This window comes from Molothrus aeneus, chromosome 7 (genome assembly GCF_037042795.1).
Source record: "Molothrus aeneus isolate 106 chromosome 7, BPBGC_Maene_1.0, whole genome shotgun sequence".
NCBI classification, from domain to species: domain Eukaryota; kingdom Metazoa; phylum Chordata; class Aves; order Passeriformes; family Icteridae; genus Molothrus; species Molothrus aeneus.
Window position 1 is genome coordinate 19,539,143 of NC_089652.1, and position 23,899 is coordinate 19,563,041.

Sequence of the window (23,899 nt, forward strand, 5' to 3'; positions counted from 1 at the left end):
TAGGTAGACTTTTCATAGTTAGTGGGCATGTGACTTCATAATGTTAGCATTTTATAAATTATTTGGTTTGATTTTAGATACTACGCTGGATACTTGATAAAAAAGCCAAACAATCAATAGCTTCAACCTTATCATTTTTATTGTAGAGACTAATTGCTACCTCCAGAAAAAAATACACAAGCCTGCCTGCATTCCTGCTCAGACTCAAAGCGGTTGGCATTTCCATGGCAGCCACCATACCAAAACTGAGCACAGGCATTGGCTTGTTTGTCATAATACCATCTGATTGTGTAAACACGGCACGGCCCTTGGTCCAGCCTCAGCTTGCAACGCAGGTCCACAGTACTTTCTAAAATGAAAACAAAAAGAGGAATAGAAACCATTCTGTTTGTAAAAGTTAATTATATTTCATAGATTTTACCTTTAAAACTCTTACTTTGGGTTTTTTTTTTTCCTGCTAGTCTTACACAATAGTTTAAGATTCACTTTTAGTTCTAAAGATGTTAATATTGAAGACAAGTTATGAGTGCATCTTGGTAGTCAAATAAACTGTTCCTTTACTGGCATGATTCTAGTAATTCCAGAAATAAAAATATTATGGCTCCACATACGAAAAGAGCGAACTATATGAATATGAGAATTTTAAAATATATTTTTTTGAAATCTGATTACATTCAACCAGTCTTGTGAGCAAACTGAAATTTTAAGCCAAAGAGCTGTAAACTAGTTGCATCTGCTTTTTTTTGCATCTGCTGCATCCTTCTGCAGTACATTAATTTTCCTTCTGGTGTGGGAGAAGGGACATTAAATACTCAGAAGAATATAAAACTCTTGTCTTGCTTTTGTATGATATTTGTCCTACTTATCCAATAAAATGGTAGGAATCATGTACATAAGTTTTGAATTTAAAACTCCTACAAATATGGATTAGAGGACTGTAACATACTAATTTAGTCTCACTCACCTTAATAACATCATGAGATAGAAAACAGTTTTCTGTGAAGTTTAATGTTGTGACTAATGTTTTGTCTTTTGCAACTGGTATCTTGTCACTTTTTTTGAAAAAAACGTTAGTGCCAGAGGCTGAATAAGTCATGCCACTGTTCCCAGGAAACATTGGGAACATGTTTCTATCGCTCTCTTCTGTTGCTCCCATCAAAACACACTCTTACTGAAACTGAAAATGCTCCAAATGATGAACAAAATACATTTGGACATTTCATATAAAAAGAATCAACCCTTTAAGTACTCAGCTATTTATTATACTTAAAATGACTAAACACTGCTTTTTTCCTATTGCTCCTCTGAAAGAGACAAACATTCTTTCTGTCCAATTCTGAAATCATTGTCTTTGCCTTTAATGAAGTCTCCCTCTCTGTAGACTGCCCCTCCTTGGCTGATGAATGACCTGCTGACTGGCCCACCCTCAGGGAGCATTGTGTTCTCCTTTTGATGCCCCTTAGGAGCTCCCTCTCAGGCTGTAGACAACCTTCCTTTTGCTTTAAGTGGAGCAGTGGGATCCAGTACTTGGAAAGACAAGAACTGCAACTAGATCTGTTATAAAATCCTGAAACAACTTCTCTTCTACATCACGGACTCACAAAGTCTTTGGAGAATGGAACAAAATTACTCTGATTTAAAGGCTTATTAAAAGTTAGTACCAGGCAAAGAGGTAACAAAATGAAAAATGATCTGTTACCTACCGGGTCTTGGTGTGGGGCCTGCAGTTGAGAGAGATGATGTTATCCCTTTATTGGATGGTGGTTGTTTAGATGAAAATAATGGTAACATAGCTGCAGGTGAAAAGAATGAGAATAGGACATTGATTTTTCTTCAGCCAAAAATGAAAATGAAGAAATGAATGACAACAGAAATACCTCTAGTGTTTCCTGTCAGCAGGGTTGGCTGTTGTTCTTCATCTTGTTCCTCTTCGTAGGCGTCATAGACTACAGAAGGTACGTTGGTCTGAAATAAGCATTTGATTTTTTTTCTTTCCAGATACTGTGAAGTGTTCCAAAGTGAACAAGCCCTCCATGACTTAGAGATTTGCTAGTGTTTTTCCTTTGCATTTACCCTGACTTCAGTGTTAAGAACCAGAATTTCAACTTCTCCTGGTTGGTTTACCAGGAAAGCTGTCATATCTAAATGTTGGATAAATATTTTTTTAGTTAAGCTTTATGGAAGTTTATTTATACACTTAAAATTATAATCTACAATTGAGTTCAATTACTGTTCTTAGACTTAATTATAACAGTGTAATTGCTTTTAATATTGTTATGAATCACACTGTGGCACAACTATTACTGTATTTAACAAAGGAATCCTTGTAACAGTATCAGGAATAAGTTACAGCTATTAGTTAATTGCCTGCATGCAACATCAGAGCTCTTACTCAGAACAACCAGCTCTGAGCACACCAAGTTAAAGTACCTGTCCTGCAGAAAATTAAGGGAAATGGTACAAATTACGTTAGGTGGCACAGAAAGATATCTACTTTAAACTTCTGCTGAATTTTCATACCGGAGCTGATGGTCGAGGAAGATGGCCAGGACTCAGAGGACTTTCTACTGTAGATACTCTAAGTGTCTGTGCTGAAAGTGATTGTCTGTTAACATTGTTCTTCTGAAGTATGTAATGTAAAGAGCTTGGAGATACTGACTGGAAGGATTGCCCACTTATACTTGCACCATTTTCATTATGGTTGTATAGTAAGGTGCTATGTTCATCTTCACAAAATTGATTGACTAATTTGGACTCCAGAGCTGTTAAAAAAAAGTAGAAAACTTATCATACTGAGAAATTCAATGTATTCTTAAAATTTGGATTACTTATATATGTCAGTAATATGCATGTAATCCAGAACTCCTTCAGATTGTTTACACACATCTAAGAAGATTATTCCAGACTCTTTGGAGTATGTTCTTTTTGGTCACAAATTTGCCAGCATGTAAGTCCTCTACATGGTAGAAAATACAGGGATCTTCGGTAAGGGTGTTCATCTAAGCTTAGTAATAACTACTAGTTGGTAACAGGAAAATTAAGTGCTTATCTTGCTGCTGTGAATAACCACATGAAAACGGGTTATTTCCCCAGGGGAGCGAACAAGTAGCATTTACGACAATGGGCTTCATTCTGATTTACAGTCAGATTTTCAGTGCATGAGCACTTACTCATCTTAGAAAACTTGTTTAAGCAGCTGTTTTCCTATACTGGGTGACTGACATTCCCCCATTGGCACATTGCCCCATAATGTGACACCATAAACAAGGGGGATCTGTATCTCTAGATTCCTATTACTTTGCAGCTTCAAAACATACCCACAAAGATAATGCTTCTCTCCCAGCCTGCCCCCCTGTGAGAAGCATCCGATACACGGCAGAATAAAATGTCTCTGAACGCACCTGGGAGGGTGTTAAAGTCATCAATGAGATACATGTGCTCTCCATCTGGGTCTGAAGCAATCACATTTAGCTCCTGCACAAACTCAGCCTGTGTTGGATCTGAAGTATTTACTATTCCTATTGCGTACATTTCGATGTTTGCTGCGTGGGCCTCTCGAACAACAAGCTCTAGTTTTACAGCTTCCCTCTTGTCTGTTTGGCCATCTGTTAGCACAAGAGCTACTTTCCTCACCCCTGCTCGAGCACCAGCAAATCCTTCCTGGGTTGCTTTGCGGATAGCAGTTCCTGTGTGAGTGCCTTCTCCCATGTATTGCATTTTTCTAACTGCTCGCTTAACATCCTGGCGGGTGGGATACTTGTTGAGACCAAATTCTAGCCGAACTTCTAAACTGTATAACACCAGGCCAATTCTGGTAGCGTTTCTGCCTACAGTTACTCTGTCTACTAAAGCAGTTACAAAGTCTTTGATAATCTCAAAATTTTCTGGTCCCACACTCTCAGAGCTGTCAATCACAAACACAAGCTCCATAGGAATTTCCTTACATTTAATACTGCAACCTACAAAGGAAAAATAAAAGAAACCCAGATCACAATGACTTGATTTGGCATGTTTTAGGAAAAGAGAAGAATGCAAATGTAATGAAGGAAATACAGAATTTGAACATAAAGATTTCCTGAGTCCTTACCACATATCTCTTTGATTAATTTAATGATATCTTCTCTCTAGATGTGAAAAAAATTAAATATTAAAATATTTTACAATTTGCCTCTTTCAAATGAGCTATAATATTAACACTAACCAATATTTTGTTTATAATCAATATTTGTGTCCTACAGTGACTTACACTGTAAGTCTCGTGTCCTACAGAGAAAAATCTTACTGTTTAACTTCTGAACTTGGGAATGAGTTCCACATGTTACAATAAACTATTTCATATGCATACAAGAATCAATAACTTAACAACTGTTATTTAAAAAAATGTTTTGTGATTAATTGATTCTCATTTAAACTGAAAGGCATATATATTTTAGCATCTGCATAATATGATATCCCTTTTAAATGTTGTGGGAGCAGAGAAATAGACCCAACTTTAGGAAGCATAGGATTGCTTGTAGCGAGCTGACATGTGCCAGAGCACCAATACAGAATGGGAGTTGTCAGCCCTGATGTACCTGGCCCACAATTACCCAGCCTTCATCAGCACACTGCTGCCTTCAGAGCTGTCTGTTCAGAACAATGAGAGCTTCTGTGACATGTGAACAAAGTGTTTCTCAAAGCAATCATTTGTTACATATTTTGAAGTGCATGACAGGACTCATCTGGCATTGAATCAGTCTTTCAAATACAACCTTTTGCTACTGCTTCTCAGCTTTCATCATAAACTGTAGTAATATTTATATACTCACTGACATACTTTACTGAATTTGACTCAAATGTTGTACAGGCTTAGCAGAAATATAAATAAGTTCATAGCATGATAAACCATGACAAGTTTGAAGATCTTTGCTCTTCATACTCTTAAATACTTGCAAAAAAACCTTCCTGCAGCAAGTACACACCTGGGTGATCTAACACTAGCTATAAAAGAACATATAGCAGCACAATACCTGAAGTCACCAGGAACTTTTAATTCCATTTCAGCATAAAGTAGATAAGAAAAAATCAGAAATCTTTGAGTTGGTTTCTTTCTATATTATTGCTGAGTCGGCTTCTAATCAGAAAGCTCTTTCCAAAATAATTAAAAGGCTACGTTTCATCTGATAGTGTTGTTTATATCTTGCTGTAATGGGATTTAAATAATGGAATTTGCTTACTGTTAGGCCTTGGTCTCCCTTTGGTCCGGTTTTGCCCTGAAACAGTGATTGCTAATTAAGTTATTGCAATTAGATAGTAACATTGTAATTCAGAATACAACTTCATCAATACCATTATTAGAATAATATTTTTCCAATAGAAAGTTAAACTAGAAAACCTAGTGCTTCTAATGCACATGCACTGCCTTGTGCATGTAGTACCTGCAACGTCCTAAGGTGGTTTATGGGAAGTGGATGACCTCAAGTCTCCCACTGGGTCACTGACTGTCAGTTGTCTTTCACTGCTGTCCTGGTTTTGGCTGGGATAGAGTTCATTTTCTTAGTAGCTGTTTCAATGCTGTGGTTTGGATTTACCATGGGAATCATGTTGATAACACACTGCTGTTTTGGTTGTTGCTAAGTGGTGTTTACCCAGAGTCAAGGACTTTTCAGTGTCCCATGCCCTGTCAGTGAGAAGCTCCACAAGGAGCTGGGGGGAGCATGGCCAGGACAGCTGACCTGGCCAGGCCAAAGGGATGTTCCACAGCACGGAGGGCACACCCAGCACAGAAACTGAGGGAGTCGGCTGGGAGGGGCCCATCACTGCTCGGGGGTGGGCTGGGCATCCATCACAGGGTGGGCAGCAATCTTATTGGGCTTCACCTGGCTTTTTTATGATTATGACTATGATTATTATTATAGACTATTATTATTATTATAGGTTCAATTATTAGACTGGTTTATATCCATCCATGAGTCTTCTGCTTGTTAGATGGTTTTTTTTACTTTTTTTTCTTCTGATTTTCCTCCCCATCATACCAGTGTTGGGGGGTAGATGACTGAGTGGCTGTGTCGTATTTAATTGCTGCTTGAGTTCATGACAACTGCCTTAAGGAAGAAACCGCATCCATGTGGGAAGTGGGGTATAAATCAAGTAAATGTCTTCTTTGTGTTTTTAAAGTTTTTAATAGTTTCAGTTTCTTAAATGTTTCAGATTATATGTAATTAAAGAGAAAGAAGAACACACAACTCAGCTTTGTTTCTGAGTGGTTTATGATAACATCTGCGATAAACCTGAGTTACTCACGGGTTCTCCAGATAAACCAGGGTCACCCACATCACCTTTTTCTCCTTTTTTCCCCTTGTCACCTGTAGCTCCTCGATCTCCCTTTAAAACCATGGTGGTAGGCAGACAGAAATTGTAAGTCAGTTTTTGTTACACTTTTCAAATTTCTCTCTCATAGGCTTTGTGGAATGCACATTAAGGTTGTGACATGAGTTAGACATCTTTGTTAGAGATCATTTAAATAAATTGGTACTTTGTTAATTTTATTAATAACTTGTAGTGTTGGCTAAGCATTTTTATGGGAATAGATAACCTGAAGTGGTTTGAACAATGAAGCATCTCAAACAACTACATGCAGACTGAGGAGTTTTATGGGCTATTTCATGATGGAAATTATTATCTGTGCCTTAGAAAAATAAGATAACACTAGAGAAATAGAAAAGAAATCCAAGGGTGTCGTTAGAATGAATAAAGGGAATATCACTGTGAGAAACCTTTTGGCCCAAAAAAGGTGTTTGGCATAGCAAACAGGTGTATTAGTGTACCTTGGTTTGATTTTTAGTAGACTATGGGACTTAGTACAGCCTTTCTGAGCCATTGTGATCACATCTAAAAACTGATTCCAGCCCACCGTTCTCTTTTTCTTAACATTGATTTAGTTAAAATATTTTGCATAGCAGATAGGTGAAAGAAATTAATATTAAATATAATACTTGTTTTAATAATAAAAGAATAATATAACTTCTTGTGACAATATAACTTCCAACAATAATATAATCTTCTGGTGTCTAGGGCTCCTTTTACACAGAATTCACATGCCTTCAATGAGAACTGACTGTAAAAGATCATTTTGAGTGTGTTGGCTTCCATCTAGGACATTATCTCACTATTATCTCTGATTTAGACATCATACCTTCTCTCCCAGAAGCCCATCTCCAGGGGGGCCTCGTGGTCCTGGCATTCCTTGAATGCCTTGTTCCCCCTAATGATAAAACAGGTAGTGATATTAACCCTTCGTAATCATTCATCACACCGTCATTTAAAATGTTCAAAGAGAAACTTCTTTAAACTGCATTTTAACAAGGATCTTGAGGCACTCGAGACAATGTAGTGGCTAACTTATATTTCTCAAATACTTCTCCAGTATAAAGATATACAATATTGAAAACACATATGATCGTTATTGGATTTAATTTTGATTTGATTGCAATTTTATTTTTTCCCCTCTTTCCATCCCATTTTATACCTTCTCATTTTGTCTTTATTTCTATCTTTTGAGTCTGTCTCATCTGACTGATGCTTTGGGTAAAAGTGCATATTACAAGGCAAAATTAATAGTACTCACATTCAGGATGGAGGCTTTTTCTCTACTGAATAGAGTGGTAGTACACATAACTAATTCAGACTGTTTCTGTGGGCATGAGAGTTGAGGAAGAGGGAGTGGTACTTTTAATTTCGTAAAGGTATCTTTAACTGATAAAAGTTTATTCTTCTTTCCTCAACACACACATGCTTGGGCTAGTTTGCAGCAGTAGACAGAACATACTTTGCAGGTGCTCACATTATCCTTCTCATTTTCTAGCCTGAGGCTCTCTTCATATAAGAAGCAATGTGAAATCTCCTTAACACCGTGATGGTCAGATTGACCACTCAGCACAGGTTAAATATTGAAGACACTGAGTTGTTTTACCTTAGTTCCTTGAATACCTTCACCAGGAGGTCCCAGAGAGCCAGGTGGCCCTGGGCGTCCTATGCTTCCCTAGAGAATGTTCATAATAAAAATACACAAGAAGTTGTTATACCACTGTGTAATTTCTTGTCCTTCCTCTACCCTCAAACATGTCTTTTATAAGTAGTGGGAATAAGGCTGGTTTGCTCTAGCTGAGAAATACTCTTTTTGGCCTTTATCAGATTTTAATAATCCAGTTTATACTTTGAAGGAGTCACTTGGCTTAATACTTAGTGAACATGAATCACCTTGCTGATAGAGATCTATGCTGCATTGAAGGATGGATTTTATTGGTGCCACATTGGGGACTCAATTAAAATTTAAGAGAAGATTATTACTGTTTTTTAACTTTTACCACCATTACACACCAAGACCTATACATATACATACTAATGTGGCATTGCAAATAAACACTTGTTGCTAATTTATAAGCTAGTTTTCAATAGAACTCTAGGAAAAATGTTCCCATTCCGTGTAACTCATAGGAAGCAATCAAAACCCACACAGTACATATTAATTTTATGTCTGTACTGCTATTCTAGTAACCTGCATGAAATTCTCAATTTCCTCATTTGTGAGGATCCCATGGACATGCTGTCTCTTGGTACTAGTGCTGCCTGAGAAGGTGCTTCACCACTGCTTTTCTCTGGACCCCGCCTTCCTGCAATGGGAACTGGATCTCAGGGACCTCTAAGTCACAGAGTGCAGGTAACTCCTTATTATGTTGCATAATCTTTGCATTTGACATTGTTGAGTTCCTTTAAATTTACATTCAAACAATTTCTTTTGTATTCATTAGACTTCTAAAACAGCTGTAGAAGCATGAGAATTTCCAGTTTGGGAGGTTTCACCATGAAAATTGCTTTTTATAGTTACAGTTATTTTTAGGCCTTTGTCATGGTTACAAAATAATTACAAATATAATTCTTTTTGCAGGGATCAATCCTGCAACGTCCTGGCTATTAGATGATTCTTTGATTTATACAATAAAAAAGAGGAATTAATCCCAGAAGAACTCATCAGTAGTGCCTATAGCTGTAACAGTAGTGTAGGCAAGACATAGTAAGTGCTTGCCCGGCCCTTAATTCTGACCAATGCTACATCTGAAGAAATTTTTGCCACTCTGTTGCAGCTAATGTCTGCAGGAGCTAAATGTTTTGTCACTGATCTTCACTGCTTGGTTATCACCTTATCATTTATCATATGCAGCCACAAGGAGGCTATGGCTTATGGCTCGTCACCAGAAATATTTTTGATTTTCTATAAAATAAAGATTATTTGTTGGATTAGTTGTTTCCAGTGAAGACAGAAAACATGCAGATGTCTATACATAATCACACATTTTTATAGTATACTCCCCCCCCCATTTTAGAAATTAGACAAAGAGAAACATAGTTGTTTAAATCTCTTACTTTTGGTCCTGGCAAGCCTTTTCCTGGGGGACCAACAGGGCCAGCTGGTCCTCTACTACCAGGATCACCCTGAAAGCCAATAGTTTAAGAAATAAGTAGTGAATACCAAGGTTTAATGTATCTCTAGAACTCCAAGCATCTGTTACACCCAAATGGGACAAAGAGAAGAGAACTATTGAACTGCACTGTGCAAGTCCAAACAATGCTAACCCAAGGATATTGCTGGCAGGGCAAGGAAGTTATTGGGGATATACAGTGGCTGGTGGTCTAAATGTATTCAAGTCAATTATCCACAGTTACACAGGAATTACAATTCCTATATTATAAAATGAATTCCAGATTCTCCAAACAAAAAAAAAAAAAACAACTCAACAAACCTAAACCAAAAAAGATCTACCTTTTATATACTGAGAAGAAAGTTAAAGCTGGATTAAATAGGTATTCTGACTATGACCTATAGGTAGGAATTGTGTCTCTATGAAGTAGAGTATACACATGCATTTGCTTTTCTAGAACTTGAAGCCTGTACCTTAGGTCCTGGTAGTCCAACTCCATCTGGGCCTTGTTCACCGGGAATCCCAGGGAGGCCTGGCAAGCCCTGAAATTGTATGCACAGACAAAATATAAATTTAATTTACAGCTGCATTGACTACATGCATTTGTTAATATTTTCATGGTAGTATTTTAACTATATTGTCTCTTAATGGGATCACTGTGATCTACAACTGGTTAAACTTTACTCTGATATGCCAGAAGTAGTATCAGTAGCATTTACACGTATTGCATGTCATGCAGGGGCTTGAATGTGTTTGAAGGTAGAGGGGTCTAATATGGAGAGGCAGTTGCAGAAGCAGTTCTTCATTGGGTTGCATAGAAATAGCAGAAAGTATTATAAATCAATTTCCAATTTCCACGTTACATTTGTTAATTTTGGTTCCTCAGTGTGGCAAATGCAAGCAATTTTGCTGTTGTCCTTAGCACAGGCAAATGCAAGTATGTGTGGTCCAAACTCCCTGCCTGTAGCCAGCAATCTTTCTGAGACTTCCTCACTGCACAGGCAGGTAACTTCCAGGGCTGGTGGAGCACGCTGAGAGCAGACTGGATATGTGACCTCAGCATTGCACACGTGCAGGGAAGGGAGAAGAAGAAGCCTTTTCTCTTTGCATCTCTTTGAAGGGATTGGTTATATCTACCAATAAAGGCCTCTGTAAACATTAGTTCTAGCTCTTTGCACACCAGTTGCTTTTTCAGTGGTTCTGGGATGTATATGGATCCAGCTGCTTAGCTAGATTGTATTTTCCTGGTTGGGAATAAATTTTGTATGGTTGGGCAGAAGACAGGACCCTGCAGGAAGATTTTGAGGGACCTGATTGAAACATCAGTGATACTTTGGCAGAAAGAACCCACCTGGAATATGTTACAGGGTGTATCAAGAGAAAAGGACAGGGATGATCTTGTGCTATTTCAGAGAGACATTTCATTTTATTATGTGTTGAAGTGCATTTCCACAGTTGAGGAATTTTAGCCTTTTAGGCTTTTAGACCAGAAAATCTTTCCTAGCATGTCAGACATGTAGGATAATCCCTTAGGTGTAGCACTTATTTCTTCCCAATTCACATAAAAGAAGAATCTATAAACTTACAGGTGGGCCGGGATAACCATCTCCTTTTTGCCCAAAGGGCCCAGGGGGTCCTGGAAGGCCTTGGTCACCCTGATGAAGGCAGGAGAAACACCTGAGTGAATGCCAAGACAATTGCTAGCAGGAAATTATCCATGAAACTCACTTGGCAAATATATATAATTTGATTTTATCTGTCTATCGGCTAATGTATTTTACTATGTAAATTATTATTTTAGGTTTATTTAATCCTGGACTAGGATGACAGTGACATTTAATAGTGCTCATGATCTACACTCCTGGGTCACTAATTTTAATATTTTTCAAGACCTCTGTCTGTTGTCATTTGTGGCCTACATATAAGAAGAAATTACTTTAGTTGTATTTCTCATATATTTATCATAATTTGTTCTAGAATTCTATTTTCCTGTAATGCTGTGGAACCTCATTAAACCTTTTGAGTATAACAGGATCTTCCTATGGGAAATATACAACTAAACTCCTTTCATGGATCCAGACAGCTGGAGTATCTCAGGAACAGATTTACCAAGAAAACTCAGAGGACCTTAACCCTTCCAGCCACACTGGGGTGTGCAGCGAGTTGCTCAGTTGCTATAGAATGGATGATCAAGATTGCATTTGTTCCTGTAGCTACCCAAAATATGGGCATTTAAAACAGTGGCAAAAAAAAAGACCCATGCAAAAATAACTTTAAAAAATTAGGCTGTAAAAAGCTTTACCCTCTGTGGCTTTACTCTGTATGGTTGTGTATCTAAGAACTAAACAAAAGCAGAGCCACAAATGCTGACAAAGACAGCAAGAAGTGAAGAATGTAGTCACAGAAACATGCAGTATTGCCCAATTGAAAGAGCTTTGGGGGGCTCAAGGTTGAGGGAGAGAGACTTGCAACTCTGAGCAAAGGATATGTTTCCAGTTGATTGATTCCTGTTAGATCCCCAGAAATGGGACAACATGAAGTTCTCTGAATTGACTGTTCTATACCAAAAAATTATGTGATTCCATCAGCATAATCTCCTCCTGATGAAAATAAATGTAAAAATCTTGAAAACCACGGACTGATCAAAAAGAGATAGAGATTGTCATCTGTTTCTCATGCTTCTGTTACTCTGGTCAGTTCACTCCAAGTACAAGGGATTAGGGATGTATTCAAAAATACTGTCAAACTCTCTAAGAAAAAAAGGTGGTGGAGGGGCAGGCAAGATCCAGTATATTTGGAGAAACACAGGTTTATATGTCCTGAGTTTGTTGGTCTCCAGACAAAATCTTTCCTGAAATGAAGAGTGGCTTATGAAAGTTGAATCTAGGTACCACTGAGGCAGTGGTACACAGAAGCCATTCGAGATTAGCTACATATTCATGTTCTTCTTACACTAGAACCCTGTGTTATGAATGTTATGAAATTAACCCTGAAGTTATGAAGGAAGCAAAGGAGCCTGGCTGAGAAAAATCAGCTTCTTGCTAATTAACATGTAGGCTCTTGTAAGCAGGGTTAATGGGGTGTTCTCTCTGAATTCACTTCACATCAGTTAGAAACAGTCATTCCTCTCCTGGTTCCCTGCCATCTGAAAGGTTACAGTTACAGACTCTGGAGGATTGATCATCCATAGTTTTCCAGCTCTGCAAATCCTTATACTCTGCCAGAGTTGTAGGACGCACACATTAACTGTGGAACATTTCAGTGGAACACTGTGGCCATCCTGGGAGGTTTGTTGCTGCTTCACTGAAATCCTCCTGCCTTATTTTACAGTTGTATCAGAAATCAGTTTAACAATTTAGAAACTACCTTTGCCCCAGGAAGCCCAAAACCTGGTTCTCCAATTGGTCCAGCAATACCAGGTAACCCAATGTCACCCTGCAATGAAGAAAATAAATCCTCTGCTTACATATCTTATTAAACACCACAGGCTTTGGGTTTCCTTTATATAAATTCATATATAATGAACATAATAGCTCATTTTATTTATTGCTATTGCAAACATTAAAAACACCAAAAGCATAAATAAAAATGAAAGAGTAAATAGAAAAAATACAAAGAATAAACAAATGTGCTTTGATATCCAAAGTTATTCAAAATAAAGAAATGAACAAAGGTAGGCCACACCTCATGCTGGCATACAATTAATACCAGGGCACAGTGGTAGCTAGACTGGATGCAGTCCAGAAAATGTTTTAGTTGACCTCATAAGGCTGGAATTGTTGACACAAATATTAACATAGCCTACTTCAGTTTTCACCCTGGGTTTCTAAGCACTAGGAGATGGAGCATGCATGGTACCTTTGGTCCAGGCACAGATCTTCCAGGAGGGCCTGGCATTCCAAGACGTCCTGGTGCACCAGGCTCCCCCTGCAGTGAAGGTGGGAGAGAAAAAACAATGGATTTTTCTGAAAGTGAGCGTGACAATCACACAGAGAAAACATTTATGCAACAACTTACATTTAATTCCATTAAAATTTGATTAGAATTTCTAATAACCTATTCTATTCAGAGATCAATCTAACTATTTGGAGAACTGATAACTACCATATTCTGTTTTCTCCATGGAAATGAGATTCTTCTCAGTCACTAAACAAACATGTTTTTAGAAGTCCCTTTCTTAGTGTATTCAAGGCTTGATCCACCACATACAGTGCTCAAGACTCCCTGCCCAGCTGGGACTGTATACTGAAAACATTTATACATTTCTGTTAGAGTAGATTTTTTAAAATGTATCTTTCAGTTTACTTTTTTGCCTCTTTTTCATTTTTGGGGAAATACTCTTGTGTGTATAAATAGCAAAAGAATAAGGAACTGGAGGATAAACCTGGAGTAGCTTTCATTAAGTACTGAGAATTTTAACAGAAACTCCAAATCCATAAAAGAATATCAGCCATGAGTCAGTGTAAGGGAAAATAAAGTCCTGTCATGTATTTATATGCCATACACCATACTATCTTCTCAAATATTTCAGTATAAAAATACCAGTATATAGCTTTACTTTTTCCAAACCAACAGGGAAGCAATATGGTAAATGCAAAGGTTTTTAAAAAACACTGCTAGTTGTTGGTAGGGATCATGGTGATTCTTGCTGAGAGAAGCCTTTGCTGAACTTTTTTGAAATTATTTTTTTATAAAGTGAGTTCATTCTAGAGCAGTTGTTTCTGAGATCTGGAACAATGTACAACTTTGGGAGAGTATTTTACACATATAACACTGTAATAAACTCACTTTAGCTCCAACAGGTCCAGGCATTCCTGTTGGTCCTGTTAATCCACGTATTCCTCTCTGTCCTTGATCTCCCTACAAAAATGGAAAAGACATGTCACACATGTCAAATAATTTAAGAATGTATTAACTGAAATCAATTGTAAATGTCAGTGAAAGATAGCAAACATCTATTTGTAGGTGGGTGCATGAGCTGTTCCTATTGCCTTCACTGGCAAGTCAGTTAATTCTGCTCAGGAATTGTCCAGTGTTGGATTTGTACAATTAAAAAGATATAGATTTCATCTGAAATTAAATAAATCAGTTTACCACAGAATACTGTGAAGAAAATAAAAGCCAAAAGGAATCTTAAAGGTTGACTAATTGCAGCTGAAAAGCAAGTTAAGTAATTACATTAAAAAAATAAGAAAAATAATCAAAACAGGAAAATATAATCCGGCTGCTAGTACTTGGTTCTTTTTTTAATTTGAAGGCAAATAGGGCAAATTAATTAATCAGAAAGAAAAACTAAGAATATTGTAAATTTCTCAAGAGAAAATTGCTGTTCAAGCAGATTACTGGGCTGTAATAATTACAACAAAAAATGAAACAACTATGAGTCCAGAATAATATTTTTTTGTTACTTATATTGGACAAAAAAAAGAGAAGTCTTTGCCAAAACTATTCCTGGAACATTCCAATTTTGAGTGACACCTTTAGTAAGAAATCCTCACCTTTTCCCCCTGTATTCCAATCCCTGGAGCACCTTCAGGACCTCTAAGACCAGGCAACCCTGGTTCACCCTTGAATAGAAAAATCAAAGGAGTGTCACAGAGCTCTGCATGGACATGGTGCAAGACAAACTTGGTATTCCCTTGAATAAGTTCATGAAAACCATAGACCTTTCAGAATCAATGACAAAACTCCCACTGATGTCAGGTGTGTCCAGGGGCTCTTTCCCATATTCAGAAGCAAGCACTATACAACTCCATGTGGAATATGAGAAGTAGCACATTTCCTTAGAGACAGCTGAACACTGAGTATATAACCTTAAATTCTGAATCTATTAAAAAATGCAGTCAGAAGGCCATGAAAGCTTGCCCATAGCCATTTTAGTGGTTTCCCTCCTGAGCTGCAGGGTATTTAATGAGTTACACAAAGCACACAAGAGTAAACAAGATAAGGCAATGCCCCACCCCAAAAAATTAGAAAAAGTGAAGTTTTTCCTAAAAAAGTATATTCAAAAGAGATTTTTTTTTTTCTGAAAAAAAAAAAGGTACTTTTCCCCTTGTCCAGGAACACTCTCTCTTCTAGGTTTGGGTGTCAGCAGAGGGAGAATAGCAATGCTTGGGGTGAAGTAGAGGGACTGCAGAGACAGATGAACCAACCTTTTGTCCAGGGGCTCCATCTTCTCCTGGAAGACCAGGCAGCCCTGCCAGTCCTGAAGGCCCTGGATCACCCTGACATCAGTAAAAAGTAAGTTCTTCTATTAAATGCAGACTCAGTACTATTCCTTCTCTGAATTAGGAAATCAATTTAATTGTTTTGAACTTTAAATATATTTGTAGAAAACATTTATGCATATGAAGTCCTGTCTTTTTTTATGATGACAGTTCTCATTACTTTGTACTATCCTACTGTCTGATTGTTCTGAAGTGTGCATTTTATCTATGCAATTAAAATTATTAGCTGTTAATGATTCAGCTTATTCTTAAAAAATAATGCAATCATTTCATTAAGTGGCAATATTGAAGGAAATATCAGATATAACTGACTGTGGCACAATGACTGACATCTTGCTGACGAATAGCAATGCAAATCAATTAATGTTAGTGGAATTACCATGGCCCTATTATGTAAGATTCAGGAGCCTGACCTGGTTTTAGATGAATTTGGGGTCAAATGGGTTCAATCAGCATTACTGTATTTTGTGAAATGAAAGAGAGACATTGAAAAATTTATTTTCTTTTCCAGCCCCTGTCACAAATCCCTAACAAACAAGACCAAAACCAGGATAGCCTTGTGCCTTGCCACTGTCACAAAAGTACTTTTTCATCGATTCCCCTATCCTATGTTAATCTGGCTATTAATGCCATAGGGACTGGTTACTGGTTGGGCACTTCAGCACTAAAATAATCTGGCTACAGCTTCCTCTCCTCTTAGCAACTTAACTGTTCTTTCTGTCCCCAGCACAGCTGGTTTCTCCTACGAAGGTGTGAGGATGTAGCAGCTGCTCTGTTTCCACCCTATTCTGTGTGGAAAGGGAGCACAATAACCACTGTTCAGGGCTTTTTTTCACCTCTCTGGCTACAGCTTAGCTTACACTTGGGGCTGCAAGTTCTGGCAGCTGTTTAATATTCTGGATGGTTTTCTGCACAGAGCTGTAGGTGAGCTCTGTGCAATGATGACTTGAACATGAGCCAGGCAGGTGGAAGTTTCCAGTCACTATAAGTCTTACTATTTTTTACAGAACAGGGGTATTTAAAATGCTGCCTTTATTGAGGTTATTGAAAGTCTGTGTTAAAAATTCAAAATACTAAGAACCTAAAAGTTATTTCTAAGCCTGTTTTTATGTGGCTTCATAAAGCATACTCAGGAAATATAAATTTATAATCCAAATAAATAAATAGATTGAATAATTCCTCTATTAACAATGTACCTTAGAACCAGGTTCTCCAATACCTCTTTCTCCTGGCACTCCAGTCTCTCCTGGCAAACCTTGCTCACCCTTAAACAGATATTAGTTTTTAACAGCATTATTATGAAAAATATAAGAGCATATGGTTCATTGCATAAATTTTAAGAAAGATTAGTGTAATCTTGTCTGTAGTAAGAAGTGTTAAACCCTTGGTCACAAAGATTGCCAATTTGCCACATGTTTTGAGCTGTCACCAAGGAGCTGTTAGTGGAAATTATTACTGCTGTAAATCTACACTTGTATGTCCCTGGGAATCCTTCCTGCCAAAGAGCTGATATTTCAGGAGCATATATGACATCCAAAGACAAATGGTTTTTTAACTTTTAAGTAGTGGTAATCATATCCCTGCACAGTCACTTAAAGTGTAAGAGGTGATACTTGATTCTGCAAAGTTCTTTACTTGTCATGGACACTTGACCCACTTATACCTCTAGTTCCTTTATACCATGCTTTAATAGCCTTCAGTCATTCAGAACTTGGTCACATCTTTCAGAAAATTACTTTAAATCTCCATTCCAAACACCTCTAGGGTGATGTCTTTCATTAACAGTTCTGTATTTTGTGAATCAGTTAAGGCTAAATTATTCTGAGAGATTTTCTTCTGAAAAAGTAGTCTTCCTTGCACCATGGACCATTTTTTATGTCCAGATACGTAGGTACACAAATTCAGGTGAGACAATAGGTAGAAGAAGTTGCAAGGAAGGCAGTCAATCTCTAATGTATCTATGTAGGTATTTTGCTGGAATGGAAACCGAACAGTGAGAATAAAAGATGATATGGAAATTGAGATGGTTCTCTCTTTTAAGGGCAACTAGTTTTTGTAACAGGTTTACTGCAACTCCTTGTGCCATGAAGAAACCACAAGCTCAAGGCAGACAACCCTCTCAGTGGAAGTGTTTCAGGCAAAGTGCAGCTCACTGTCTGGTATGTGGTACCTGAAAGCTTCTGTGTGAGTCAAACAAAAACCTAAATAAGTAACCATGGCTTTAGTTTACCAAGGCTTTTCAGTGGAGTAGGATCTGCTGTATGGTTTATAATATCAATAAAGAAAATATTTTCCTGCATCTATGTCAATACTTAGATTGGTTTTCAGCAATCCAGTTTAATGTAAATATTTACAGAGATAGACCATTTCTTGATCATGAAGCATAATGATAAAAGCAGCACAGTAGCTTTTACTTCAGAAAATTCCCTGACCTTTGGTCCAGGTATCCCCTGTCCTGGTAGCCCTCTAGAGCCAGGTGGTCCTTTTGGGCCCTCCACTCCCTGAGAAGAGTAGTTAAGTGATTATTAAAAAATAAAATAGTCTCTGTTACTATACACTGAAGTGTGGGGTGAGGGGAAAATTGTACCTTTTCTCCTTGAATTCCAATTCCAGGTAATCCAACTGATCCCGGTAAACCAGGGGGACCACACTCACCCTGGCAAAGTACAGTAGCTTAGTTGTGCAAAGATACATTAACAATGTGGGACAACTCCCTTGCTAGTCAGTACATGCTGACTTCTGAAGTCAGTAAAGCTGGGGATCTGACCTTTTATCTTTCACACATGCATTTATTCCCCACTGGTTCAGTTGCAAACAACCTCTAGTCCCTTTTCCCCTTTTTAAACCTTAACTTTCACACAGAATCAGATGCTTTTTCTAACATCCTCTATTTTAATATGAGGGTTGGGAGAATTTATTGGGCATAAATCTCAGCTAAATACCACATTATCCAGTGTCTTTTATGGGTTCCTTGCCTCATTGTACCTTCTGTAGTGAGTATCAACCCTGTATTCCCTGTATTAGATTTATTTGCACTCCATTAATCCCCTGGTGTATTTATTGCTCACCTTTTCACCTTTTATGCTGATGCCTGGAAGTCCACGAGGGCCTTTTGGTCCATCAAAGCCACGATCTCCCTACATGAAAAAATAATGAGTTGTTAACTGTGGAGACACACAGCTGTTCTCTCTGAAGTAACTAGAGACATTGTTTTCTCTGTCATAATGAAAACCAAAATGAAAAGAACCAGAAAGCTGCTCCTGGATCTGTGTTCCAGGATACCGAAGAGATTATCTTTTCAAAAGAGTTTGCCCTGCAATTTGAAATTGCTGAATTGCTGATGAAAGAGCTGAACAAGCTTCTTTTTTATCTTTCTGCCCACCTCAATTACTTAAGGTCCTGTTCTGCTTCCTCTCAAATCAATGGCAAAACCACAGCTGATTTAAAGGCCTGCAGGGATGAGTACTGAGACTAACTAAAAACTGAATTCTGCTTATTTTTTTTCATGGGTTAATCTCATTAAAGTGTGGGTTAATCTCATTGAAGTGGGGTAATTAGGCTCTGGCTCCCACTAAGCATTTGCCAGAATGAAGACCAGGTTGACTGTATTGTTATAGAAGTCTATTTGTAAATGTCATTGTCTTTCTAGATGTTCATTTACAAAATAGTGGTCTTGGGGAAAGTGCCAGCTACTAAAAAAGGTACAAATATTGTGCTTTCCTGTACTTCTCTTACTAAAACACGTAGAGGCAGATGTTAGCTTGTTTAAATAGTAAAAAAATCATCCAAAACAATAAAATTACACCCCAGACAGATCTTTTCTATCCTTAGTAACCAATTCCATAATTTAAACTTTGACAGAAATTCCTTATGAGGATTTGTATTTAAAATAACATTCTTTACTCCTGATGCTTTAGAACATCTGTCTTCATTATCCTTTTTACTAAACTGTGAGCTTGTAGTAAAAAGTCATGAAGAAAACAACTGTAAAATTTACTTAGATTAACAAATCACCAGTTTAAAATGTCTTTAAAACCAAAGAACTGACATGCTTGGCAGCCATAGATTGGACTAGAGATACATCTGGACTCTGTTGATACATATTTGGCTCCAGGTCAGACTTGGCAATAAAAAGTAGTACATTTTTTATAGAATGAAGAGTTCCAATAATGCTGACAGAATTTCACTTTGATAATTTTATTCTGCCTATCCATCTCAACTGCTTAATAGTTTTGGTTAGATTATGCATTCATCTGTACTTGTTCCCACTGTGCCCTGTTGCTGTGTTTTAGTTATTAGTTGTAGTTTTTCTTCCCACATGAATTGGTATTTCAGCAATTGAGTGATTTTGAAATGCATTTTCTTCAAATTGTATTTTTGTTAGTTTTCATTCATGAGATCTGCTAAGCAGATACAAGCCATCAACAATGAGCTTAAATAATGTATATAATTCATCATCAAAAAATACACACTGGATGTTTGAAGATATTATGTTGCTAGCAGCAGTTAAATTTCCACCTAGCTGACAATAGTATTGTACTAAGCAGAAATCCTAAGTTTTTTAGTAAAGGGCTACTCTCAGAGAAAATCTGATTTTTAGTTGGGCTCTGCATCTGTGAAACCATTTTTTTTGTTTTCTCAAGCAGAATTGGTGCTTGCATAAAAATGAGAAAACTGATTAGTTACTCATTCAGTTCATGTACAATCTGTGTCACTTTGTTATTTGTAACCAAAGGCCAAAGCAACAACTCAGCCTAGGAACTGGTTTTCAGTGGGCAGCAAAAGAATCTTCTACTAAGTCCATCCATGTAGGTACAACTGCCACTCTCATTACTGCCACTGGATCTGCACATTAGTAACAGCACCTTTCTTTTCCAACAAATTGAATTCAGTCTTCTGCTAAAATGCATAAGCCAGTGGCTGAGGTATGTAAGAAGCTTAGCCTGTCTTTATAGTGACAGTAAAAATCTCTATATAAGGATTAAGAAAAAACCCAAGAACAAAATGCTAAATTTTTCATCTAGGAACCTTTTAATGGTATTTTATTTAGAGTCAAATGCTTTAGGCTGTTTTAAAATTATGGAATTCATTCCAGGCTTAGATCCCACAAATCAAGCATCAGGTAAATTAAATATTGGCTTTACAGGCCCCAAAGGCTAGCTATGCCTACAAGTCATGTTTGAACCAAGTGAATTCCATCAAAATATATTGGATTGTTTGATGGAAAATCTTAATATTAATTTACAAGGTAAAATTTCTCGGATTCCTGTGCCTTCTATGAACTTGTTTTGGCATGCACTCATTTAATGGTGATGCTCTGGTCTTAGAACCCTTTGACTGTTGTACCTTTGCTCCTGGAAGCCCTTCTCCTGGTGAACCTCTTTCTCCTTGAACACCTTGTGGTCCTTGAGGCCCCTGTTAACAGAAGTTTAAAATTACCTAGAAAATGTATTAATCACTCAGATGAACAGCAGTGTATTCTATGTCATTGTTATAAGCATGTCTTCAGACGTTGGTGTAGTTATAATCTGTTACAGATAATGCAGTAACACAGCATTCCCAGTGAATAAGTGATGAGCATTCTGGCCTGTAGCAGTAACAATACCCTTCTGGTTACTAAGGAATCACAGATTATATAGATGAAATTTCTATTCTTTACATTTTGGAAATCTTCACTCTCTAAATTTCCATTTTACAAATTCTTGCTAATCCTTAATAATGTATCAGTATAATCATGAGAGACAGAGCCAGATTAAAGCCCACGCAGAGTAATGCTGAAAGAAACAATGCTGTAGAAAGATTTGACTGTAATTGGCAAAGAGAGAAATAGCATACCCTTCTCTTTTTGAAAAAAGATCTGATAGAAGCACAAGGGGGAAATAACAAAAAAAAAAAAGCATGTCCAACACCTGTGCATATTAAGCCTACTTCACAGTGTTTTCTTGTATCTGTTTTTTAAAGATCTTTTCTCAGATTTATTGCTTGGGGTTACACATACATCACAGAATGCTGGTAGATTTGTCTCTGCATAACCTAAATATGCTTCTCCTGCACAGAGCTTTAGAGTTATTCCTAAGGTATAGATATTTGGACTCAAGCCATTAAAATGAATTTCTTTCGAAGCCAATAAACTTTAAAATAAATAAAAGAAGCATATTTAGAATATTTTTTAAAAAAATCAGAATCTCTTGTTATAGCAATATTTTTTTGCCTAGGAAAGATTCACATCACAGGGACCTCTTCCCCCACAGAGTGGGTCTTAGCTCTGTGGTGTTACTGAAGGGACTGGAAGTGTTACTGCTCTGCTTGGACTGATGGCCACCACCAGCCTTATTTGTAATGCTCTTCTCCTTGGGCTCTCAGTAAGAACTCATTGCTCTCCAGTTGTGTATTTTCAAGCAGGTTTGAAATCAGTCAGTTCACCTACCAAACGATGATTCTCTTTTTCATGGGACCACCTCTTATGAAATGTTTATTCCAAATTTTGCCTTGTCAATGGGAAAAAGGTACTTGTAAAAAAACTGAACAAAATTTGCCTTGTGGTTGCACTAGAAATCTTTCATCCAGGTGAAGAGGAATGAATTTAAGTCTGCTGTATTGTAAATAGCTTGTAAAAAGGTGCTGCCTGATATTTAGAAAAAAAGGACCATAAAATTGACCTGCTGGTTTTCTGAATTGCCACAAAGAGATGGCATTTACAATGGCCAGGAAGAGGAAGGGAAGGAAAAGCAGGAAGAGACTTCAGAGCCAAACCTACTGTAAATTCTGAAAGTCTCCTCCTCAAAGCCTCAAAGCCATGCTGATGTTAAGGTTCTAGTGATAGTGAAAAGCAGTCAACTTCAAAGTTATCACATAGGGACTTGACACTATTAAATCTATCAGGGGACAGATTTATTTATATATTTGTGTGGTTTTGCATCAGCTGTTATATTTTCATACCCGTTTTGGAGATATGATAATTAGAAAAGTTAAGAAATTGGAAACATTTCCAGTTTATTGGGGGAAATGAGAGTCAGACAACGTAATATGTGTAAGAGTGAGAAATGGTAGAAGAAAGAAAAGAGATGGTATAACTTAGCACACATTTTTATGGGAAAGCATGGAGAATTTTTGCTTTTTGTCCTGCTTTCCTCTCACCAAATAAAAAACAGACATACCATAAATCCTGGCTCACCAACTCCAGGTGGGCCCACAGGGCCCGGTCTTCCTGTCAAACCAGTGTCACCCTTCAAAGAAAGATGTACTTTGAATACACCTGATTTAGGAATTTTTACGTGTGCAGCATATAACAACTCATCAGGCATTCTGTGCTGGAAAAATTGGGTGTAGGAGAATACAGGAACTGCAGAGACAATCTGTGTCCTCAGAGTCATCCACCACACAAGGCCCAGCAGGCTTTGAACTGGGGCAGTGTCACAGCTTTAGGGGAGAGGTCAGTTCTGCATTTGACAGAAGACAATGTTGAGTCTAAAAAGTCTAAAAGATTCATTATTCCCTTCATGCACCCAGTCATGTATCACTTACTGTCCTTTCCCAAGAAGTCAGTATTTCTATCATGCATTTTCTGTTCTTTTTATGCCAGTCATCTAAACCAACAAGCCTGTTTTGCACAGATTAATTTCTGTTTAAGACTATGAATTTGTTTTTACCTAATCATACTCTTCTTGGGTTGAGTTTATGTCAAGCATAACAATTACTGTAAAAAAATCCTTTAAAGTATATACTTAAAATGTACTTTTTGTTTGCAACAGTTTGTAAACAGTTTTGATAACATACAAAATACCTTTCCAGTACCACAAAACCAGCATTTATGGTCTTGAATTTTCTTATGAATCAGTAAGTCTGTTAGCTCAGCTGTCTTGATCCTTATGCTACAATACATGCAATTCAGAAGATGAGATTTTTGTACCTTTGGGCCTGGCAGTCCTACTCCAGTCTCTCCAGGCAAGCCAGGTGGCCCAGGGAGACCTCTTTCACCCTTTAAAAGAATGAAAAGAAAACAACTTTGCTTATAAATTGGTGTCTAGGAAAATCAGTTAAACTCACATTGTAGATTAATTTTTAGTGCATCCTGAATTTCAGCCCATTGGAATTGTCTCACACAGTACTTCATCTGTTCATCCTTTCAAAGCTTTACAATTCCCTGGTAATAATTTATCTTGTACAAAGATGAGATTAAATAAAAGGAAAAATGTTTCATATCATATAAGTTTG

General features: G+C 37.4%; 1 protein-coding gene across 1 annotated transcript in view; it reads right to left on the reverse strand.

The window, feature by feature from the left end:
- Window positions 1–91: 91 nt before the first annotated feature.
- LOC136558925 (collagen alpha-1(XXVIII) chain-like) overlaps window positions 92–23,899 on the reverse strand; it is a 32,845-nt gene continuing 9,037 nt past the window's right edge. Inside the window, exons 11-35 of the mRNA XM_066553716.1 lie at window positions 23,595–23,663; window positions 22,843–22,911; window positions 21,032–21,100; window positions 18,754–18,822; window positions 18,273–18,341; window positions 18,118–18,186; window positions 16,882–16,950; window positions 15,611–15,682; window positions 14,957–15,025; window positions 14,247–14,318; window positions 13,317–13,385; window positions 12,825–12,893; window positions 11,045–11,113; window positions 9,932–10,000; window positions 9,403–9,471; window positions 7,952–8,020; window positions 7,175–7,243; window positions 6,283–6,363; window positions 5,217–5,252; window positions 4,088–4,124; window positions 3,402–3,959; window positions 2,569–2,762; window positions 1,878–1,965; window positions 1,704–1,793; window positions 92–349 (exon numbers count right to left, since the gene is read on the reverse strand). Coding sequence (XP_066409813.1) covers window positions 150–349; window positions 1,704–1,793; window positions 1,878–1,965; window positions 2,569–2,762; window positions 3,402–3,959; window positions 4,088–4,124; window positions 5,217–5,252; window positions 6,283–6,363; window positions 7,175–7,243; window positions 7,952–8,020; window positions 9,403–9,471; window positions 9,932–10,000; window positions 11,045–11,113; window positions 12,825–12,893; window positions 13,317–13,385; window positions 14,247–14,318; window positions 14,957–15,025; window positions 15,611–15,682; window positions 16,882–16,950; window positions 18,118–18,186; window positions 18,273–18,341; window positions 18,754–18,822; window positions 21,032–21,100; window positions 22,843–22,911; window positions 23,595–23,663 — 2,463 coding nt within the window. The 3' untranslated portion in view covers window positions 92–149. The remainder of the gene's footprint in view (window positions 350–1,703; window positions 1,794–1,877; window positions 1,966–2,568; window positions 2,763–3,401; window positions 3,960–4,087; window positions 4,125–5,216; window positions 5,253–6,282; window positions 6,364–7,174; window positions 7,244–7,951; window positions 8,021–9,402; window positions 9,472–9,931; window positions 10,001–11,044; window positions 11,114–12,824; window positions 12,894–13,316; window positions 13,386–14,246; window positions 14,319–14,956; window positions 15,026–15,610; window positions 15,683–16,881; window positions 16,951–18,117; window positions 18,187–18,272; window positions 18,342–18,753; window positions 18,823–21,031; window positions 21,101–22,842; window positions 22,912–23,594; window positions 23,664–23,899) is intronic.